General features: G+C 45.1%; 2 protein-coding genes across 4 annotated transcripts in view; one reads left to right on the forward strand and one right to left on the reverse strand.

Moving 5' to 3' along the window:
• Nucleotides 1–20,200, forward strand: part of LOC143900686 (uncharacterized) — a 211,514-nt gene that overhangs the window by 156,738 nt on the left and 34,576 nt on the right. For both annotated transcript variants that reach the window (XM_077412321.1, XM_077412323.1), the window contains one exon: nt 3,709–3,847. In XM_077412321.1, the coding sequence (XP_077268447.1) occupies nt 3,709–3,847 (139 nt within the window). The remainder of the gene's footprint in view (nt 1–3,708; nt 3,848–20,200) is intronic.
• LOC143900657 (uncharacterized) overlaps nt 1–20,200 on the reverse strand; it is a 180,714-nt gene that overhangs the window by 134,865 nt on the left and 25,649 nt on the right. The gene's annotated exons all lie outside the window — the stretch shown is intronic.

Consider the following 20,200-nt stretch of genomic DNA (forward strand, 5'->3'; position numbering starts at 1 on the left):
TAATCACTTTTCTTCGCCCGCGCGCGTCCCGCCTTCCGGTTCATCTCCACGCCAATATTATCTGAAATTGCTTCGGGACGGCGAATTATCCCGGGGCGATTTTGTTGTTGCCAAGACAAGCGTTTCGCGCGCGATTGCGCCGCGGATGATGATTGAATCGTCGAGAATGTTTTTCGCTTTTATCGCGACAAGAAATGCGGTAATACCCATCCCGATCGAGACTCTCCGGATCTTCAACGTTTGTTCGTATTATAAAATTACAGACCTATAAAAGCAAATCTTCGGGATTTCCATATAGCAGTCTTAAAAATTTTATAATATAATTGAACTGCGCGCGACTCAAAATTCGCTTCATTGATGTAGTGGAAATACGTAAATTGTTTCAAAGAGATTAGAAGTTTCGCGAGAAGAAATAGTAGTTGGGCGTAAAATTTTTCAAGTTTTTCTACGCGTTGCACCGTATTATTATTAACAAAGAAAAAAATCATAAACGCTGACTATACAAATTGTTTCCTATGATTTTTGTCAATTAAAATTTGTTACGATTTTGTTATCAATAAACCAAAATATAAAAGCCTTGAGAATGCAATCTGATAAACGCGTGTTCCTTAAAATTCCATACTTCACGGTCGAATGTATCCGTACGGAAGTGCACGCGGGGCTTCTCCGGAATTCCATCTGACTTTTGTAGCACATTTCTACGGTGCATAATGTTATTATTACTAAGCTCTACCAGCAAGGTTGGACCATAATGCCGGCTGCACTAACATCGCTCTTTCTCTCATTTGCTTTGTGGTTCTTGTTAATTCGAAAGCCTGGTGCCGCAAGTCGTTTCGGATATTTCTCTTGATAGAAAAGCCCTTCGGGTAATCAGAAATCCAGTGTAGGAAGTCCCGCGGCGAGTCTCAAAGAAGCTAAATGTTTCAGGCTATCCGCTCTTTGACTTTGAGTTCTCTCACAGACGACTTCCACGCAAATGGAATAGGAAATATTAATATCAACTTGTATTCGCGCTGCGCGCGAGTTACGCGTTACGAAGTTGTACGCGAACACGAAAGGAATTCCGAAACTTTGCGTCTACAGAGGTCATAATGCAAATTGTCGAATTACGTTCACAAGTAACTGACTTCGCCAAATCTCCAAATGGGTATTAATTTTCCGTAAATGAAATTAATTCACCGCTATATACGGCAATGGTAAATCCATTATAATCATATAGTGATATATATATTATTAGTAAAAAAAAAGATATATTTATATATATATATCTTTGTATACGTATGTATGTTTGCAACTCGGTTTGCAAAAGCAACAATTTAAGGAATAAAGATCTTTTGGAATCACTCTGCAGAAATGTGCACGCTCGAGGTCCTTTTCTGAAGGGTATTTTTGCCAAGTCGAATATCGCACATCTCCTACGGTATAGCATATCCCTCGAAAATCCAATATGTCTCAAAGAACCTGTTTGAATTTGTAAACATCCTCGATCAACAAATTTCATCTGATCGTGATTCGCCCAGACGCCTACAAAATATATTTAAGATTCCTAAAGATGAACACACACCCAAAGTCCCTCGTGTCCCTTCGCGCGGAACGGGTGTACACGATGTAAATCAAGAACGCATCGAGTTATTATATCCCGAGGTCCGAGACGACCGCGGACGATCAAAGAAAAGGAGCGGGATCGAGAGCGCGTGGGGAGGAGAGGAGAGCTCGTCGTCGGGGAGTTATCCCGTCGGAAGTCTGAATTGCATGCGTGTAGAACGCGCGGGTAACAGCGTTCTACTGCCGGTTCTATCGCGAGAAATATCATAACGCGAACACGTATCGGCCATGCATTATGCACACGTTGCACCAGGATTCTGCACGGGTGGGAAACGAGCGCGGAAGATGGACTCCCATGCGAGAGGAAATCCTGTCGCGCTGATCTACACTCGGTCCCGCATATGTGGTCGCGTGACTCTTCAAAAAGGACAGACGCAAATCAAGATAGCGGATTTAAGATATTTCGCCAACTGGCGCCGGTGTATAGAGCGTGTGCGACGTTCGCGCAATATTTTAGCAAAATTAAATATTCGACGAAGAAATATATAAATTTTTGATTAATGGTAAGGTAAAGATTTTTCGCGAAATAAGATAAAAATGATGGCTTAAATATATTCCTATTTATTTACGCGCTTTTCAGTTGTCTTCCTCCTTTACTATTCATTTTTCTTCTTCTTTCTACTTGTCTTCCCCTATTGTATTTTGTTTTATTCTCCCTGTATTAAATATTAGTGCGATGTTTCACGGTTAAATGTCGCCCGCAAAGATTGCATGGAACTCGGTAATTCCACGACGAAGGACAAGCGCTGATCCAGCCGCGGCTTATACGATGCGCGGATGCGCGCCCTCAAAATCAGAAGCTCCTCCAACGTCGCGCTCTGAAAATTTCTCCCCGTGAATAATATTTCCCGGACAACGGATCCCGTCGCATCCTGTCGGGATTCGCGAGATTTGCGCGTGGCGGATTGCGCCATGCTGCAGTCGCAACAGCGCGACGTAATCTTCGAGGACGCGCTGAGGCGATGAGATTAGAGAGTGGGCGGGACGACGAGAATAAGTTGTAAAATACGGAGCGAGTGTAGTTATTGTAATATCTCTTGAAAATTGGCGGAAATATCGTTAACTTGCGAAACGAAGTTAAATCCTATATAACCTTAAATAGAACGGGCGCGTAATCACCTCTTTCGTTCTTATAACATATATATAACTCGCGCAGAAATATCTACTTGAAACTCAATAATTATCGATGTGTTGAATATAATTTAATGAAAACTTGATTATAATACTTAACGATTGCATAAAATAGAGACAGCGATGTACAGCTCGTTAAATAATAATCGAATGCGATCGTTAGGACCAGCCTTCAGCAAATTAAGTTGAAACTCGCTACGAGCCGACATTGCAGCTCGACAATTTTCTCTGTTGAGCGCAGCTGTTGTTATATACGCTTTCTCGAAGTTCGTCGAGCATTTTATGCTCGCCGCTCGTATATGATTAATGCATGAAGCGACCTGTCCGAAACACTCCACCGCGGGTGGAGAAACGGGAAGGGAGCCGCGTGTTTCCACGACACGTTAGCCGAAGAGGCGGGATCAAGCGGGATGGACCGGTTCGCAAGGGGTGTTGAAGGCGGGGTAGGGACCTTGTGCATAATCGCGCGTACGACAGATCGCGACGACGTAACGCAATTCCGTCTCGGGGAAATTCGGTAACGGAGACGTTCTCCTCCTCTCTCTCTATCGTGTCAGTTGCACACGGCGCTGGCACACGAAGGAACTCTGATTAATCATTAAGCCCGACCGGTTGATGCGGCGAGACGAGTCCCCCGCTCGGTTTTCTGGTATCGTAAAATAGAAATGGGATATAACGAGCTAAGCACACCTGAGAAAATAATTTATAATTTCGGAACGTTACACGGACGGCACTCGCGCATGAGAAATCAAGCTACTGGAAAGCATGGAACGTTCTAAATTTACAATACGTCCGTCCGCCTGCAGATTAGTTGGACTGTTTGCTTTATCGAATAAATTAAAGCTTGCATTAACGTTGTCGTATAAACATTATCCCGATACGAGACTTTAAATGTCGCGTTTTCCATTCTAGGGAAAAAAAACCTCGATACTTTACTGACGCGTATCTTTTTTCTCCATTTTTTTGTCACAGGCAATCTTGGTCGTCAGTGGAAGCTCGAGTGCTCGGCGAGCATGCATCGTCAACGAGTTCCAAGTGCGGCCATTGTATCGGCGATCGCACGACGACGACGGCGGCGGCAGCAGCGGCAGCAGCGGCTTCGAGGTACCAGGTAGGCGCGATTTCCGACCGGCTGGTCATGCAAGTAATGCCGCTCGCGCGTATCCGCGACGGTCAGGCTAACGTAAAGGGCGCCCGCTCGTATTACCAGGAAAAGGGTCTCGAGGAATGTTTACGATCACGAACGGCGTGGTTTTACGAGCTCGTACGATGCGCGCGTGCGGATTACGAAGCTACGGGGGCGGTTGACTCGGGTCTACGCCCGGCGCGGGAGGGTAATATTTTTCGAGGCCGAGCGAAACGACTGGAATGATATTCCTGAAGAGTTGAAAAAGATCTCGGGATGCCATCGGAGCCCCGCTGCTACCGCTCCGCGATCCGGCGGTGAATTGACGGGAATAATTGTTTCCGAATAATACAGGCTTGAGATAATAGTCGAATCTCCTGAAATTGGAGACACGAATTAAATCAGGAATAGATTAAACTTTTTGGGATTGCTAAATTTTAATAAGAGTTATACATATCTTGTCAAAAGATTAATTGATGTTTAGGAATTAAAGATTGTGACAAGTTGAGGGATATAAAAAAGTCACAATTTTTAGGTGTAAATCAAAATTTAATTGACATATCAACGTATTAACTTGCACGGACGTCATTGGTAAAGAAAATGACGCTGTTTACATCAATTTACATTCAAACTATCATTTAATTGACGACTAAACATCGGTTTCTATTAAATTATAATTAAACATTCTATATATTTATATCAAAACTATCTTTTGGAAAATATATATTCTTTCTCTCGTTGTTTGACATTAATTCAGATTTGACGGATCTGAAATCTCTTATCAGTCGATAAAACCCGTCTGTCAGTGCTATATCTCTTCTCGCAATAAAAGACAATATCGCGGAAGGTAGATAGACGCAGGCTGGGAGCCTCTCGTTCTCCCACTGGAAAACAATTTGCCGATGGTATCGAGGGCGAGATTACGACGAGTCGAAAGTACGATAGGCATCGACGAAAAAATACCGAGTACACTTCGTGTTTATCGAGGTTTACGCTCGCCCTCGCTGCTAACGATAGTGCCCCACTTTTGTAACAACTCGCAACGCCTCGTATTGAATCCCCCAACCGTTGAGTTGCGCTCGGGCACTATGCTGCGCTGCATGGCGGCGCGGCGCGGCGCGGCGAAACACCCTCGTTACCGGCGATATTGCGAACATCATTATTCATTATTCATTATCCATCGTATTATTTGCCTCATCGGCGCGCTGTTATTTAATGATAGGAAGATATTTCGAGCGACAAGTTATTGATTCGTACTAATAATTGTCACGCTGTTTTATTATTTATTTCGCTGCGAAAAGTTTACCGCAATGTCCATTTCCATTCGCTTTGTCAAAAAAGAAAATGATTATACTGTGGCAAATGTAATTTATATTTATTATATCTGCACAGAAAGAATGTATCAAATCAATACTGATGTAACTTGTACGCATACGCAAGAATATATAATCTTCTTATAAGCTAGTTTTCAACTTTTTTTCTCTCGATTGAACTATATAGAACTTCGTTTAACTATATAAATGACTTCATTCAAGCAAGTTTTCTTCGTTTAACGTAATATAATCTCATTTCAAGATTATATATTCTTGTGTACACACAAGTATACATAGTGTTGATTTAACACTTCTTTTTTTCTGTGTACATTTACAATATACCCTTTGAAAAGCCATTTTACTATGCCGAGGCTAACGCCCAGGTCTACAAAAGTCGAAGTCTGACATGTACTTCGCATTAGAGCTTTAAAACGATCGACAACAATAGGATTTCCTTTGGATAACCATCGCAACGAAACAAAGTGGTGGCACTTTCGTGAGTGCCAAAGAGAGAGAAGAGGAAGAGAGAGAGCGGAAAGGGTTCGCGCAGATCAAATAGGGTGTCGCTCCTACTGCTACAGGGTAATATTAAATCCTCGATGAAAAGGAACTTGCGCGAGTCCTCAGACATCTTCCTTCCTTCCCGCCTCCCTCCAGCTATGTGAGAAGGGGCGAACCTGCGTGATTGCCTGCCGCTGAAAGGGATCATGACGGTTTTTTGTTTAATTTTCCGCTCGACGCCGGAGGTCGAGAGAGGAGGCGCGAAGTCGAATACCTATCCTCCGCGAGAGAGAGAGAGAGAGAGAGAAAGAGAGAGAGAGGAAAAAAGAGGAAACGGGGGAGAGAGAAAAAAGGGAGATCGAAGGATCGATACGCGCGTCGCGCGTGATCGAAATCCGGGATGCAGCGACGGGAGGCGGCGTTCGGTAATTCCGATGACGTCCTGGGAGATTCCTGTTTCGAGATGTCGGCGGCGAATAGCCTCCATGCTGCAATTAGACTGGCGCGTGTTTCTCCGTTTCTCATCGCCGGCCGAACTCGTAGTTACCTAAGTTAGCTCGTAAGTAAGATAAGCTGTTGTGCAACGTCGTCACTTGAATTGCCGGTAATCTATACGAGCACCTCGTGCAGAAGAAATCGACTGGCAAGTCGGAACGAAGGGAGCGGACGGTCGCAGTATTTTTACGACATGCAAGGAACCGCAATTCTCCTCACCCCCCCTGGTCCCCCAATCTCTTTCCGCGAGACTGAGAAAAAGGAGGAGGAGAAACGAGACGAGGTCGCCGCGGCGCCGCGGCGCGGCGGGGTTGAACGTGCAACGGATGCTAAAAACTCGCAGGGTGAAGGGTCGCGTCGGCCGGGCGTCGAGGGTAGGGGAGGGGAGAGAAAGGGGTAGCCAAAGAAAGTTACGAGTATCCAATCATAGGAGGATATTGTGGGATCATAACTCCGCTTGCCCTCGGCCCGTCGAAGTCCCGAAGGACTCTCCCTCTCGCTACTTCATTCCCACCCCCCCCCCCGCCCCTCGGGCGTAGTCTGCAGCCAACGCTGACTCGGCGAGCAGCGACAGCAATTGTTTAGCGACCTCTCGTCATTTTCGCGAGGCTACTCTCTTTAACTCAGAATTTTTAGTTATACTCTTGAACTATATACACCTTCTCGTATGTCCTTTTTTTCCTTCAGAATTTGAAGTTGTCTACGAAGTATGTAAAACATAGCATGTCTCGAATTTTCCACCCACGGATTAATTTATAATTTAATTATGATTAATTAGCTCTTTGCAGGGGATAATTGAATTTGTAAGATAATATCTTTATAGAAAAATACTAATCGTTTGTAATATAGCATTACTCCTGTTATTGTACGCAAGAGATTTCGTCAAGTCTCTCGCGTGACACATTTTAATAAAGTAAAACGAACTGGGATTTGTTGGAAAAATTTTTCTTTGTATAAGGGGGGAAATTAAAAATATTATAATGTAAGGCGCGGCATTTTGATACACGACTCACTCGTTATACATATAGCAGTCGCACAAGCCCGAGGCAAATCGCGAGTTATAATATCGCGCACGCGGCGACGTTTCACCAAGCCCAGAAAGATAACTGACTGCCGGGCGATAAACAACGAAAAAAGAATATTAGCGAGTTAACACGCTAATGCAGCCGCGCCGTCCGCGCCGTTTGCGCTCCGCTTGTGGGACGCGGTCGCATAAAATGAATTAACGGATCAACGAGACGGAAGGGGAGAAGCTCTCGCAGCTGCGTTGTGAAAGTATACGGCGCGGCCGTTCGTCGGCGCGGTCGGGCGACGAAACACGCGGTTCCCTCGAATAATAAGGGATGAAATATGCACCTCGAGTTACCCCGAGCCGAGATGATACAACGCCCGGGATACGAAGCCCGCGCGCGCGCGTTCCTCGTCGGGGAGGGATTTCCTTTCTTCGTAATCTTCCCCGCTTTTAATTAATCCTCAGCTTCCTTAACGGCAAGGAAGTTAAAAAATGAATTAACAATTCGCGAGAGTGGTTTATCTCATCAATTTCGGAGTGATACGTAAATTTTACTTCTGTAAAATTTCGCAGCTTTCGCGAATCTTATCGTGGAAGAAATTGTAAAAGAAAACTCTAAATTAGATCTGCCCGTTTTTAACCCTTCGCCCGTAATCTGGGTCGTAAATGGCACAAGCCGAAATTCAAAATAGAATACCGCCGAAATGAAAAAGGGGGGGGCTTGCTTTCCCTCGTAAAAAAAGTAGGTATAGTGGGGAGAACTCATGCCCAAAGTTTCGTTGAAATTCGCCAGTGTGTGCTTGATCAGCAGCGAGTCAAAGTGCGTCCAGTGCCAATATTGACCCTGGATTACGGACAGTGCCAGACTTTCGTGCAAGTAAGTAAAATTAATTTACAAGGGAAAAAAGTTACACTCAAATGAATTTCAAGAAAGGGACAAATTGACACTAACGTCTGAGATGAGGGTTATAATTAGTAGCATAAGCGAATTTAATCGGACGCGATGTTTTAATGCCGAATCCGTTGTAGTTTGTAAATGGCAGTTTATACAATTTTTAAACTGTCAAAGTGTCGCAATCTCGAAACGCGAAAATGTGTCTTGTGTGTTTGCCTGGGGTGGGTAAGCGGCCGTAATTAAAATTTGTCCGGGAGGAAGTCGCCCTGACTTTCGCAGCCGAGAGCGTAGACGGAAAACACGAGTTCGAGAGAGAGAGAGAGAGAGAGAGAGAGAGAGAGAGAGAGAGAGAGAGAGAGAGAGAGAGAGACGAGGGGATCACCTGAGGATGGCAGCGACTTCCACGGGATTTCCTATACGGCGGCGCCCGGCTCTCCGTCTGGTATCCAACAATCATCTCGCGTATCTTAATGCAGCATCGCGCTCGCGACTACGCCTACGCCTTGATCTCGTTAAACCGATTTGATCTGTCGCAACTTTTCGAAGCTGAATCGCCGTCATCGGTAAGGGCGGAGGAAACTCGCCGAGGGTCCGCTGATAAATAATGAAGACAGATTCCTGCTGCGAAAGTTTCTATTGAGATCGACGAGCACACGTCGGATGTATCTTTTATCTCTCACGTCGCGATATGCTTTTTGAAGTTTACTTTATGTCGGGATAATCGTAGTTGCGCGCTCCGATGCTTGAAATTGAAGATTCCGAAGGCGAGGATCCGAAAATTTAAGGATTTGAGAGTCCAATTTACCCATAAGATCGCGTATAGATTTCATATAAATTACGAATTCGTAAATTACAAATAATTTCAGCGCGCACAAAACATTTTCGATGACCACAGGATTATCGTATCGCAATCAGTTAAGAGATATATTTTCGCTACATTTCCTCTCGATATCGCTCCAGAATGGTTGACGCGACATCGCGAATCGCGGAGAGACGGTGAGAAAAACCGATTTCGCGCGTTTCGCAATGCACGCGGGATAATATACGCGCGATAAGAAGCTCCGCGCCACTCCGCGGAGAGATTTCCTCGGTTTCATCGTCCGGGCCGGGAGAGACTTTATTTCCTGGCTGGGGCACACGGGGTGGGTGCGGAATGTGCACGCTCACACATCCTCGGCGACGCGGTTACGTATATATATATCCGCGGGGTTAGTCGAAGAGTTGCGCCAATAAATCTCGCCTCGCCCGGGATATTACTTAACGCACCGACGTTTTCGACGCGCGATAAATCCCCCACCGTTCCGAATCGACGATGCACTTCGCATCCCGTCGAATCGAATCCGCGATCCGCGGGCCGTGCGTGTCGATGCGAATCGTCCGCCGTATCGATCATCCCGAGGCGAAACAAGCTGTCCGTTGCTCTTCACGCCTCGCCGCATTTTTCTGCGGATTTTTCCCGGACCGCGCGCGGTACGCCCCGTTTCTTTAGCCGACGCTGTGGAAACGAGTTTACCGAACGCCGAATCCGCGCAGATGCTGGAACGAATCCTCCTTTTCGCGTTCGGAAATCAAAGTCTGACTGGGGAAAAGTACCTTTAAACCTCTTTGATTACGGATGTATATACGTACATCGTACAGTGCGTAAGATGCTTATACGATTTTAAAGGTAGATATTCTCGTTGCGGACGTTTAGCGTTTAGTTATATTCATCCTACTTTATTTCAAGATATATACATTTGCTACGTACTTTACTTCTACGCATAGTAAAACATCGTAAATCGTCATTACGCCGCGCGCTTCACTGTAACGAGAAAGAAAAGCTTCTTTTGCTTCTGACAGCTTTTACCATAAAAGCGCCCGCGAAAGTCTTCGTCGTGTAATTTAACGCAACCATTCGTCCGTGCGCGGTCGAATTATTAAAATTATGAGCGCGCCAAGAATATAAATTCGCGTGAGATACTTTTTTTTCGGTGAGACGTGCATACGAGGTGATTAAGGGTGAAAGACAAAGAGAGAGAGCCTAGGTGCAGCGCCACTGCGCCCTTTAGGAGGGACAAATACGTCGATTGACCCCGACTCTCCCACAGGTGCGCAATATACCGATCGGCAGCATCGCCGGCCGCCGTCACCGCGGCCGCCACCCATTTCTGCCGATATATTGCCACAATAATCGACCGTAAGCCGCCCCAAAGTCCCACAGCCCGCGGGCGCGCTCCAAATAAAGACAAACAAACCGCGCCAACCTACCCTAATTCCGTCGGATGCCGCTGCGGAAAGTCGGCCACCGACCGGGCGGGAAGGGGTGGAATTTTCGCCCGCTGGAATGCTCTGTATTTCGGATTATCCGCCGGGCGTGGATAGAACCTCAAAGCCGGGAGTTCGCACAATGGATTATGCAATCTAGACTATACGCTCGTAACAATCGAATTGCCGCCGCCGCGGGATAAAAAGGCGATATATCCGAAGCGCGAAATTGATCGCGAAATAAAAATGCGGGTCGGCGAATTGTGAAACGATTATTCGACGAGCGATAAAAAGTAAATTAAATCTTTATTGAAAGAAACAACATGAAAATTGATAATACTGATGTGTACATTTTAAATACATCGTAAGGTATCTTAATTAAGTTTAGAGCCCCAAAATTATTTCGACTCGTCGCGACGATGATGCGGATCAATTAAAACCATTGCCTGCAGTAACGCTATACGAGGAAACGTTATTCTTTCATCCCCGCGTTTTCGTTGATCGCGCTCATTAGCCAGCGGGATCTAATTTCCATTCCTGCCGGAAACGTCGGGCCGACCGAGATACTTTTACTTCGCTCCGGATCGAGCGGTGGAAATTTGATCCGCCCGGCTGCTGGCGAGCTCTCGGGGCCTTCTCTTAATTTCACCAGCGTGGCGTGGATAATCAGAGCTCGAGAAAACTCGTGAGATATCGAGAGAGAAAGAGAGAGAGAGAGAGAGAGAGAGAGAGAGAGAGAGAGAGAGAGTAGAATACGGAGGGAGTCTATGATAGCGAACGCCATATATTGGCTTTTTCCAAGATACGTGTGCCTTTCAGATAAATTGAGGCGTCGTATTTCTTCGAAAATCTCTAGAGCACCTTTCACGCCACGGTCGACAAATCTCTTTACCGCGAACTAACGTTCACATCTATCGCGTTAAATTATTTCAGAATTTCGAGGCGTTATCGGAGCCTTTGCGCAAACAACGTAGATTAAACTTTAAATCGATTACACCTCGAAGGCAACATTCCCCCGCCCCCAAAGATGACAAATTGCTTTCGACGACGTGGTTGACTTATCCTAACACGTAGAGCTGAATATCGATTCGAGCGTTATCGATCTCGCCCGTGATCAACTCGCAAAATTCCCCCCCCCCTCGATTCTTAATCGGCGTGGGTGTTCGAAGTTTCTAATTGGCCTTCTCGGCGAATGCACTTGAGGAAACACGGTAAAATATTCAATCGATTCATCGTACAAGCCGGGGAGGCAGCCCGGGCGAGACGATATGCTCGAGTAACGATCGCTCATCGTCAACACGGAGGACACGTCCGACGATTTATGAGCCGTAAAAGTTTCGCGGAATTAATGTAGCCGTTTAACGATCCGCTGAAGTGTGAAGGTGTATCGCCTCGAATTTTGTGCCGCGGTGTATCATCTTCAGCGTGATCGCGCAAACCATGTGCTACGTACTTATTATCGTTACTACAATTTTTAAAACGATATTCCGTTTGAATAATAAATCTTGCACATTTTATACATGAAATAGCTGAAAAAATTATTTAAGGAGAAAAGCTGTTTGCCAAGAAGTTACGAGATTATCATTGAAACCAACCGATCCGAAGAGAATTGGGCAGTAATGATGGATCGACGTGGTGAATGATAGATTGGCGCAGATAATTTATTTGTTCGCGTATTCGAAGAGGTATCGATCTTAATCCCCTAACTCCTCGGTAAACTTGGCTCGCCGCGCCGTTTGTACGCTGAAGAATTCGTTTCGACGCGACGCGACGATCCCGGTAAAGTGCGGCAATTTGCCGAGCGACAAATTACTCGGGCTTTACGCGACGCCGCCGCGCCGCCGCTCTAACATGTCGCCGGGATGCTCTCTCGCGTGTCCCGACTTCGCTCGCTTTCATTATTCCGCTAAGAGCCGGGTGAAAAATAAGACGTGTTCATTCATCTTAATTCATGCGCCGCAACGTTTCCGCTACATTTGCAATATCCGCCGTTCTCCCCGGTGAGCTTCAGCTCGCCGAGCCAGCTGGCCGACTTTCGCACGTAATTGGAAACCGCGGGAAGCGTCGGTTTAACTTTTCGGCCGCGGAAAAAAAACCGTAACTGCCGCGACGGACCCTCATAAGAGCCATCCAATTTCAACTAGATTTCAACTAATGTCACCGCCACCGCCCCGCGCCTGATACCTTATTAAAATGTACCCGCACGTGTCGCGAAACGCCTGGAAAGACGCGCGCGCGCGCGCGCGCGCGCTGGCGCTGGCGCGGGCGAGAGCCGAACGCGATAAAAGTTCCATTTCCCGCGCATTAATTCCGGCAAGGAAGCCCTTATGACGGCACAGCCGGAGTTCAGAATTCAATGGAACTTTTCAGACAATGGCGGCCGCCGACTTGTTCGAGGGGTAGTTCGGTGATGCGGAAGCAAAGCAGATGAAAAAGAGGTGGATCTCTCGGAAGAGGCGAGCTAGGCGACGACAATGATGTCGCGGGACCTAGGACAGTGGTTCTTAACCCTTTCGACGGCTGTGTTCGGCCTTTCGAATTCACGCAAATACCTTTTTTCTTTTATTTAAAAAATTGTATAATCTATTTTTCATATTCGTCGCGCGTATATTTTGTGCAGAAAGTTATATTTTCTTATTTCTTGAATCGAGACAATCACAAATGTCGTATCCACGCACTCTTTTCAAAATCTAGCGCTCATTCTGGGTAGTCTTTTAAACTCTGTGCATGAATCCACCCCTGATTAAGAACCACTGTCTTAAAGAGGGAAAAGGGGGGAAAAGCTGAGTGAGTGCGGTGGGGCTAAAGTCTACCGACGGTCTTTCTACCTTCTCTTGGGGCACCCCCGAAGATTATTCATTCAGCCTCTTGATTCATTTATCTCTCGATACTCTGTGTTCCCTCTTACGCTCGACCGCCGCGCTTCTTCGAATATTGCGGGCGCGAGACGCCGATGGCGCGGGGACGATAAATTGGAACAACCTCGCCGAATTATTATTCCAACGGGACGACATATTTTGCCGGGCGAAAGAAGCGAGCAATTATTTCGATTTGCTCGCGATGTCGCGATCGAATAAAGTGCATGCCGCGCAGCGGAGCGCGGTTCGATCATTTTTAACTCCGGCTTTCTAAAGATTAAACTTCCTCGCGGCTTTATTGGAGAAATGAGGTACCCCCGATATATCTTCGCGTATACATATGCATTGGCTATTTATAATTCCAGGGTTTTGCATATTCGCGAAAAGAAAGCTGATGAAATATTTATATTTAACTTATTGTTTAGATAACAGATATAGATTTAATAAGTTACACATTTTTAAACAGAGAGATCTTGGAATACGTTATAATACGATATTAATGTTACATGACACGATTAATATTATATTTCGATATCTTGATATCTTTCTTCAGTTCATAAACTACCTTGAATCGCTGGAATTTATTATTTATAAAAATTGTAACTCGAGAATAATTTTTAAATAGCTCTGCTTTAAAAATATTATTCGTTCCTTGAACTCTTTTTCGCATATATGGAATCGCGATATTTCCCGGGATATATATAATTTATTTACCTGCAAAATATCATACCGAATAAGCTACGAGAAAGCGACTTGGAGAGATTTAGGTTGCCGCGGAATCTATCGGTCCTTCACAGGATACACGCGTGTCTCGATGTCTCGGTTAGGATTGGAAGTCGCGGATGGTAAGAGGGTCGCACCTCTAACGGGTCGCTCGAAAGAGAGAGAGAGAGAAGTAGGACAAAAAGCTCCGGACGAAACTACCTCCGTGCATCCAATATGTCTGTCCCGGGCTTCGATTTTCCTCCCGGTATCTGGGCCACGAAGGTTATTACACCGTGTTCTTCTATAACCGACCCGTGTCCTCCGGAGAAAACGTCATTATTACCGGCCGGCCATCTTTTAGCAGCTCGATCAGACTCTGTCGCCATTCTGCTTGCACTGTAGATAATAGAGTTTTTATCGCGGAAATGGAAAAAGCCACCTTTTTTCGTCCAAGATTTCAAATCCGTCGGCTTCAAACATCCGTCTTACCTCCTTACTTCCCTCTTCGAGAACGTGACGTTCAATTTTGTTCTTCCAGGGAAGCGCACGCTATATCTCAAATCCATTTCTCCCCGTGGAAATTTCTCCGCGCATTCAATTAAACCGCAAACGTATCTACCATACGATTAACACGCCTTTATTAATTAAGAAACACCGTGACTGGAATATGAGAAACGGGAATAATTCCGGTCGCGGACGCGAAAATCACGGCAAAGCGAAAAAAATAAACGCAGGATAAATTCCCGCGCGAGCGGAAGCGGCGAGACGGAGAGGGAGGGGGCGGGGGGGAGGGAGAAAAATATATCGCGTTCCCTCGTACGGTTGGCCCGGATTTGCGTATATCGATTGCGAGTTGTCCCGATACGCCCGCATACACATCCTGGCTGGCAAACCCCCCCCCCACCCCGGACACACACAAACACACGCGTGCATCACGTGCGAATACGAGTACACGTGCGCTTCGCCCGTTGGATACTCGTGGTACACGTGTACACGGTTTACGCGGTTGTGCGCGAAACGAGTGCCGGAAAAGTAGCAGCGGTCGTTTTGTTTCCATCGTGCGCGATTAGCCGATGCAACCGTTGTCTACAAACTGCGTTTATTGAGTTTATCGGATCGGTAAGCCTCCCTGTTTGCTCGTCGAGCGAAACCCAAGAATAATGTTGCCGAGATCCGACCCCGACCGGTTTTCATTACGTTACATTCGCGACCGTTTCTATCTCTCTCTTTCTCTCTCGGGTTTTTTTTCTTTCTTTTTTTTTTTTAGTTGTCTCTTTTTCATTGCTCCTGCAGCTTCGGTATATCGAGTGTTCGTTTGCGTAACACCACCCCTCGTTTAAACAACGACGCGGAATTCGCGCGTCTTCATCTTCGAATTCCGAAACGATCGCACGCGAGAGATGCGGAATTCGCGGAATTTTTTAATTGCCGCGCGCGCGCGCGCGCGCACGCGCAATTATAAATTGAAATGACGCGTGTCGTTGTCTATATACCCGAAATTTTCCACGCTAGTTATTCCCGACCGTAATTGCCGTTGATGCCGCCGTTCTCGCGTGGCGATTAATCGAGTCGAAAATTTCCACGAGCGTTCGCGTTAATTTCGCGTTAAAACGTCACGATCATAAAGGGGGAACTTGGCGGCGCAAATATAGTCGTTTGAATATCTTAATTATGCAATTTTCCGCGGTTTGCGAACGGAAATACGACAGACGTACGAGGGGGAAGATGAAACGTTATAATATAACGTTAGTTCGTATCAGTAGGTCGCGCGCAATTGCGAGCTAATCCTATTTTATTCCGAGTCACTTCAGCCGGCTCGAGTATGAAACGCCATCATTTCCCCACGTCTAAGTCTGCTGGAAACGGAGGGAAAATGCTATGGCCTCGAAAATTGCAACGACGGTCGCGAGATTACCAGCCGCAACCAGTGGCGGATCTGGCGGAGCCTGAAAATCACGAACGCGTAACGAAAACATTTTTACCCAGCGTACATTTTTATCCATCTCCCCGCGTAACCATCCTCATACGTTGCTGGCTTTTAATTTCTGAAAATACGCTATTATATTCAGCCGCTTGAATTTATACGCTTAATTCTTAATACTAGAATTACCAAGGGAGTCAAAATGTCTTGTTTGACATTTTTTGAAATAATTATTATACATTTTTAAAACATCACAATTTCTGAAATTTTTTCTGACTTTTATTGAAATATACAGATAATTAATTATTAGTAAATTTGTTTTCTCTTTTTTTTTATTTTGATCCCTTCGGTAGAAGTAAGTATAAGTTAATCTTCGATAATTTTAGTGTTAAAAATACCTCTCTATAAATAATATTATTCACGCACGTTTAACATGGAAATATATTTTCTTCTGACTTGCCACCTTCCTCTAATTGTTCGTATAATTTTAACGGCATAAAAAAAGATTTAGCAAAAAATATATCTTGTCGCTGGATGTCGTATTGCTAGAACAATGGCGAATATTCTAGAATATAGCGCCCAGAACTTTTATCTCCACAGTTAGGGAAACGCCTATGTGTACCACTGAAAAGGCGACACAAGGAGCTGGACTGTGGATGAAGAAAGGACGGAGATATATGATTCTCTATCTTTTACTCACTAGTTCGCTACCGCGCTTGGCTCAGTCACTCGGCGCGCGCCGGGATTCGAACCACGGACGCCACAGCTTAGTAAAAGACCGGTGTTCAGTATGCGCGGCCATCGTGAACATTACAAATATGCGTTTTATTTGCATCTTGGCTACTCTTGTCTTTTTCATTCTAGATTCTTTTCAATTGTATAATATTTCCTCTTAAATGATAAAGTCGATTATTAAATATTTTCTATTTTTAATCTTAAATGTAAAATGTTTCTCTTTTAACCTACGAATTGAAATATTGTCCTATTATTTTTTTTTCTTTTATTATTATTTTTCTCATATTTTTTGCTGCTTTTGTCTTATTTGCGTAATATCTTAAATTCAGTTTTTTTATATTTGTACAAATGTTTTTACGCTTTAGGGGGACACGTCCCAGAGCGTGTAATAAATAATAAATAACGATTCGATTCGATTAAAATATTAATTGAAATATTAAGTTAAACCTAATTATATTTAATTAGGGAATATATTTAAATAAATCGGCAAAAAAGTAGTTTAGCAATAAATGTCTTATAATTCAGGAATCATTAACTCATTCGATAATCGTAAAAAAAATACTTTTATATTTAGCGATTTTGGCACAAGTTCGTAATAAGACGCAAAAATTCGTTTTATGAATACTTAACGCACCTATTAGAACTTATACTTTTTTCCTGAGAAATATCAAGATGACGCCTCGACGTCACAAATTTTCATCCTGTTTCGCATTCGTTTGAATTATGATGGATCGTAATAAAAATCGAAGGCATCGCATGCGATAGCCTGCCTACGAGGCTGCGCGCGGAATAAAGAAATATCTTACGTCATCCGCACTGCGTGCGTGCGTGCGTGCGTGCGTGCGTGTGTGTGTGTGTGTGTGTGTGTGTGTGTGTGTGTGTGTGTGTGTGTGTGTGTGTGTGTGTGTGTGTGTGTGTGTGTGCGTGCGTGCGTGCGTGCGTGCGTGCGTGCGTGTGTGTGTGTGTGTGTGTGTGTGTGTGTGTGTGTGCGTGTGTGTGTGTGTGTGTGTGTGCGTGCGTGCGTGCGTGCGTGCGTGTGTGTGCGCGCGTGCGTGCGTGCGTGCGTGCGTGCGTGCGTGCGTGCGTGTGTGTGTGTGTGTGTGTGTGTGTGTGTGTGTGTGTGTGTGTGTGTGTAAGTGTAAGTGTAAGTGTAAGTGTAAGTGTAAGTGTAAGTGTAAGTGTAAGTGTAAGTGTAAGTGTAAGTGCGCGCGCGCGCGCATACGCGACGAAATGCATCTTCCAACGATATAAATATACAGTGGCGTATCCTTCGTGGAACCGTCGGCGGCTTCTCTCAGGAGGGTATCGGCGAAAAGACGTACATCGAATTTATCACCCCGGCGAGACGCGGGGAAGGGTAAGTCGGCGTACACGCAGCCACCAGCCATTTCGCGGGAGTGAATTTTCCTATACACAGCCGCGATGTCTCCTCTCGCCCGACGACGATGGAAAATGCTATTACGGTTATTCGATTTGTTTCTTCACATACACCTTGATAACTCCCCGGACCGGAAACGCCGCGAGATATTTCGTGAGCGCGCGAGCGTCATGAATACAGACGACGCGAAGACGACGACGAAAACGACGACAACGATCGAGACGCGTGCCTCGAATCGGCCGATGTCTCGTTTATTATTCGTTCGCCGCGCGCCAAAAGCGCGTCGAGGAACGTAGACGTGAGCCCTCGCCGTTCATTGCAAATATCGTTTTTGTAAAAACGGCAAGAATGCATAATTGAGAACGCGATCCGAGTTCCGATGATCGTTTAACATTTTCCGAACATGATCCTCTCGCTATTTTTACTTTAAACTTATACCAAACGTGGTTTAATTAACATTGGCAATCTTACGGTCATGGCACACAAAAAACTTAAGCAGTAAGCAAATCAGCCAATCGCAGTCAAGAACTTAAGACATAACGTAAGCGTAACAAATCCTTGTTGATTTTCTTACTGCTAACGCTTTGCTGCTTAAATTTTTTTGTGTCATGGCCGTTATAAAGATGCTTTGTAATTGCCAATAGTATTACAATAAATCTGAATCGAAATTTGTAAAAGTTACTCCATTTAATGATACTTTCAAACGTGTTACCAGGAGGTGTCCGTTTACGGCATCGCCTTTAAGTGAGAAAGAGACGAGCAAGAAAAAGAGGTCAAAGGTTCGAGTGGTTACCAGGGACCCCTGGAGATCCTTACAAAATTGAGCTTGTCTTTAATAAGTACCAGTCAATAATATCAAGTTCATTCCACGAAACCTTATTAAAGACCCATTGTTATTAATAACGCTCTCCTCATTAAGATCAACCGCAACCATAAATTCGAGTTAGCCCTCTTGTCTGTTAATTAAATAGGAAGAAACTCGCGGTAGGGCGAGAGAAATTGGAAAACAAATGAGAAAGGTTAGTCCATAAGCGATGGCCTTCGACCGACCGAAAACCCTGGGCTCGTTCGAGCCTTCAGGAATCTGCGAATCGAATGGAACGCCGCAATAAATCTCGCGGCGATCGGCTGAAAAGTGAACCGCAAACGTTACGGCTTTAAGCTCGCCGTGATCGCTGAGCTTTCGAGACCCTTGTCGGGGCGAGAGAAACGCTAGGCCGAACCTATGGAAGACCGGTAGGGCTTAACAAGAGGAGATCGAAAGCGTCTGGCTGGCTGATTCCTATGATTCAGGGTGTAGGCCCTCGTCAAGGATCCTATACACATATGGCGATATTTTTCTCGCCGAAATAATTTAAAGAATTGAAGATATATATCGAGAGTCATTCATTATCGTTTCAAATTTGGAGGAATCAAATTTTAATTAAATTTCTATAAATCAGATTTTCATCAAATGCTGATTATTTATCACATCTTTGTTTATATAAATCTGAATTGTTAATTTTTTAATTCTCCTTAATAGAATCATTATTATGTGCTAAAATCATGTTTCATTATTTAAAATTATTAAGGTAAATACGACTGAGAAACGGATAACTTGCATAAAGCAAATTGAGCTCCCCGTAAATGGTACGCTTTCTCACCGAGTTCCAGCCGCAGTCTAATTCGCGGAGGTTTAATCTAGCCAAAGTAGGCATGAAAGCCGCGGTCCCATTGTCTCTTCAGGTGCGCGGAGTCCATTATTTATCAAGTAATGTACTCTCTCGCGAGGAGGACGAGACTGAGACGAATAGGTGGGCGGATAGGTAGGTAAATCTCTCGCAACGAGGCGCATCGGGGAACGCCGTTCGCCTGATGAATGTTTCAGGAATGTAGTTCGAGGCGCGAGTTTAAGTAAACTGCCGCTTACCCCTCTCAGGGATGGATGACCCGTCCGTGTATCGAGGCTATTAGACGGGGAAACCAATCGCCGGGGCCGGATTATCTCGTCGGAAAAACGCGAAATGGACTCGCGTTGCAGGGACATTGAAAGGCCATTTCTGCCGTCGATCAGCCCGTCATTTGTTCGCCCACTCCTTCTACTTATCGTTACCCGAGATCTCTGAGAAAGGGGTTGTTCGACCTTCCGCGACTCCCTCGACTCCGTGAAGGGGACGCTTGAGAAATATATGAGAACGGTATGAAGTCTCCGGCTAGGAACACGATCCTCGCAATCCCATGCAGTATCGGGACGATATAGGGTCGAATCTCTCTTGTGAAACAGCTGAAGTGGTCGCTCCTT

This window comes from Temnothorax americanus, unplaced genomic scaffold (assembly GCF_048541705.1).
Source record: "Temnothorax americanus isolate GAGA-0224 unplaced genomic scaffold, ASM4854170v1 Scaffold10, whole genome shotgun sequence".
Taxonomy (NCBI): Eukaryota; Metazoa; Arthropoda; class Insecta; order Hymenoptera; family Formicidae; genus Temnothorax; species Temnothorax americanus.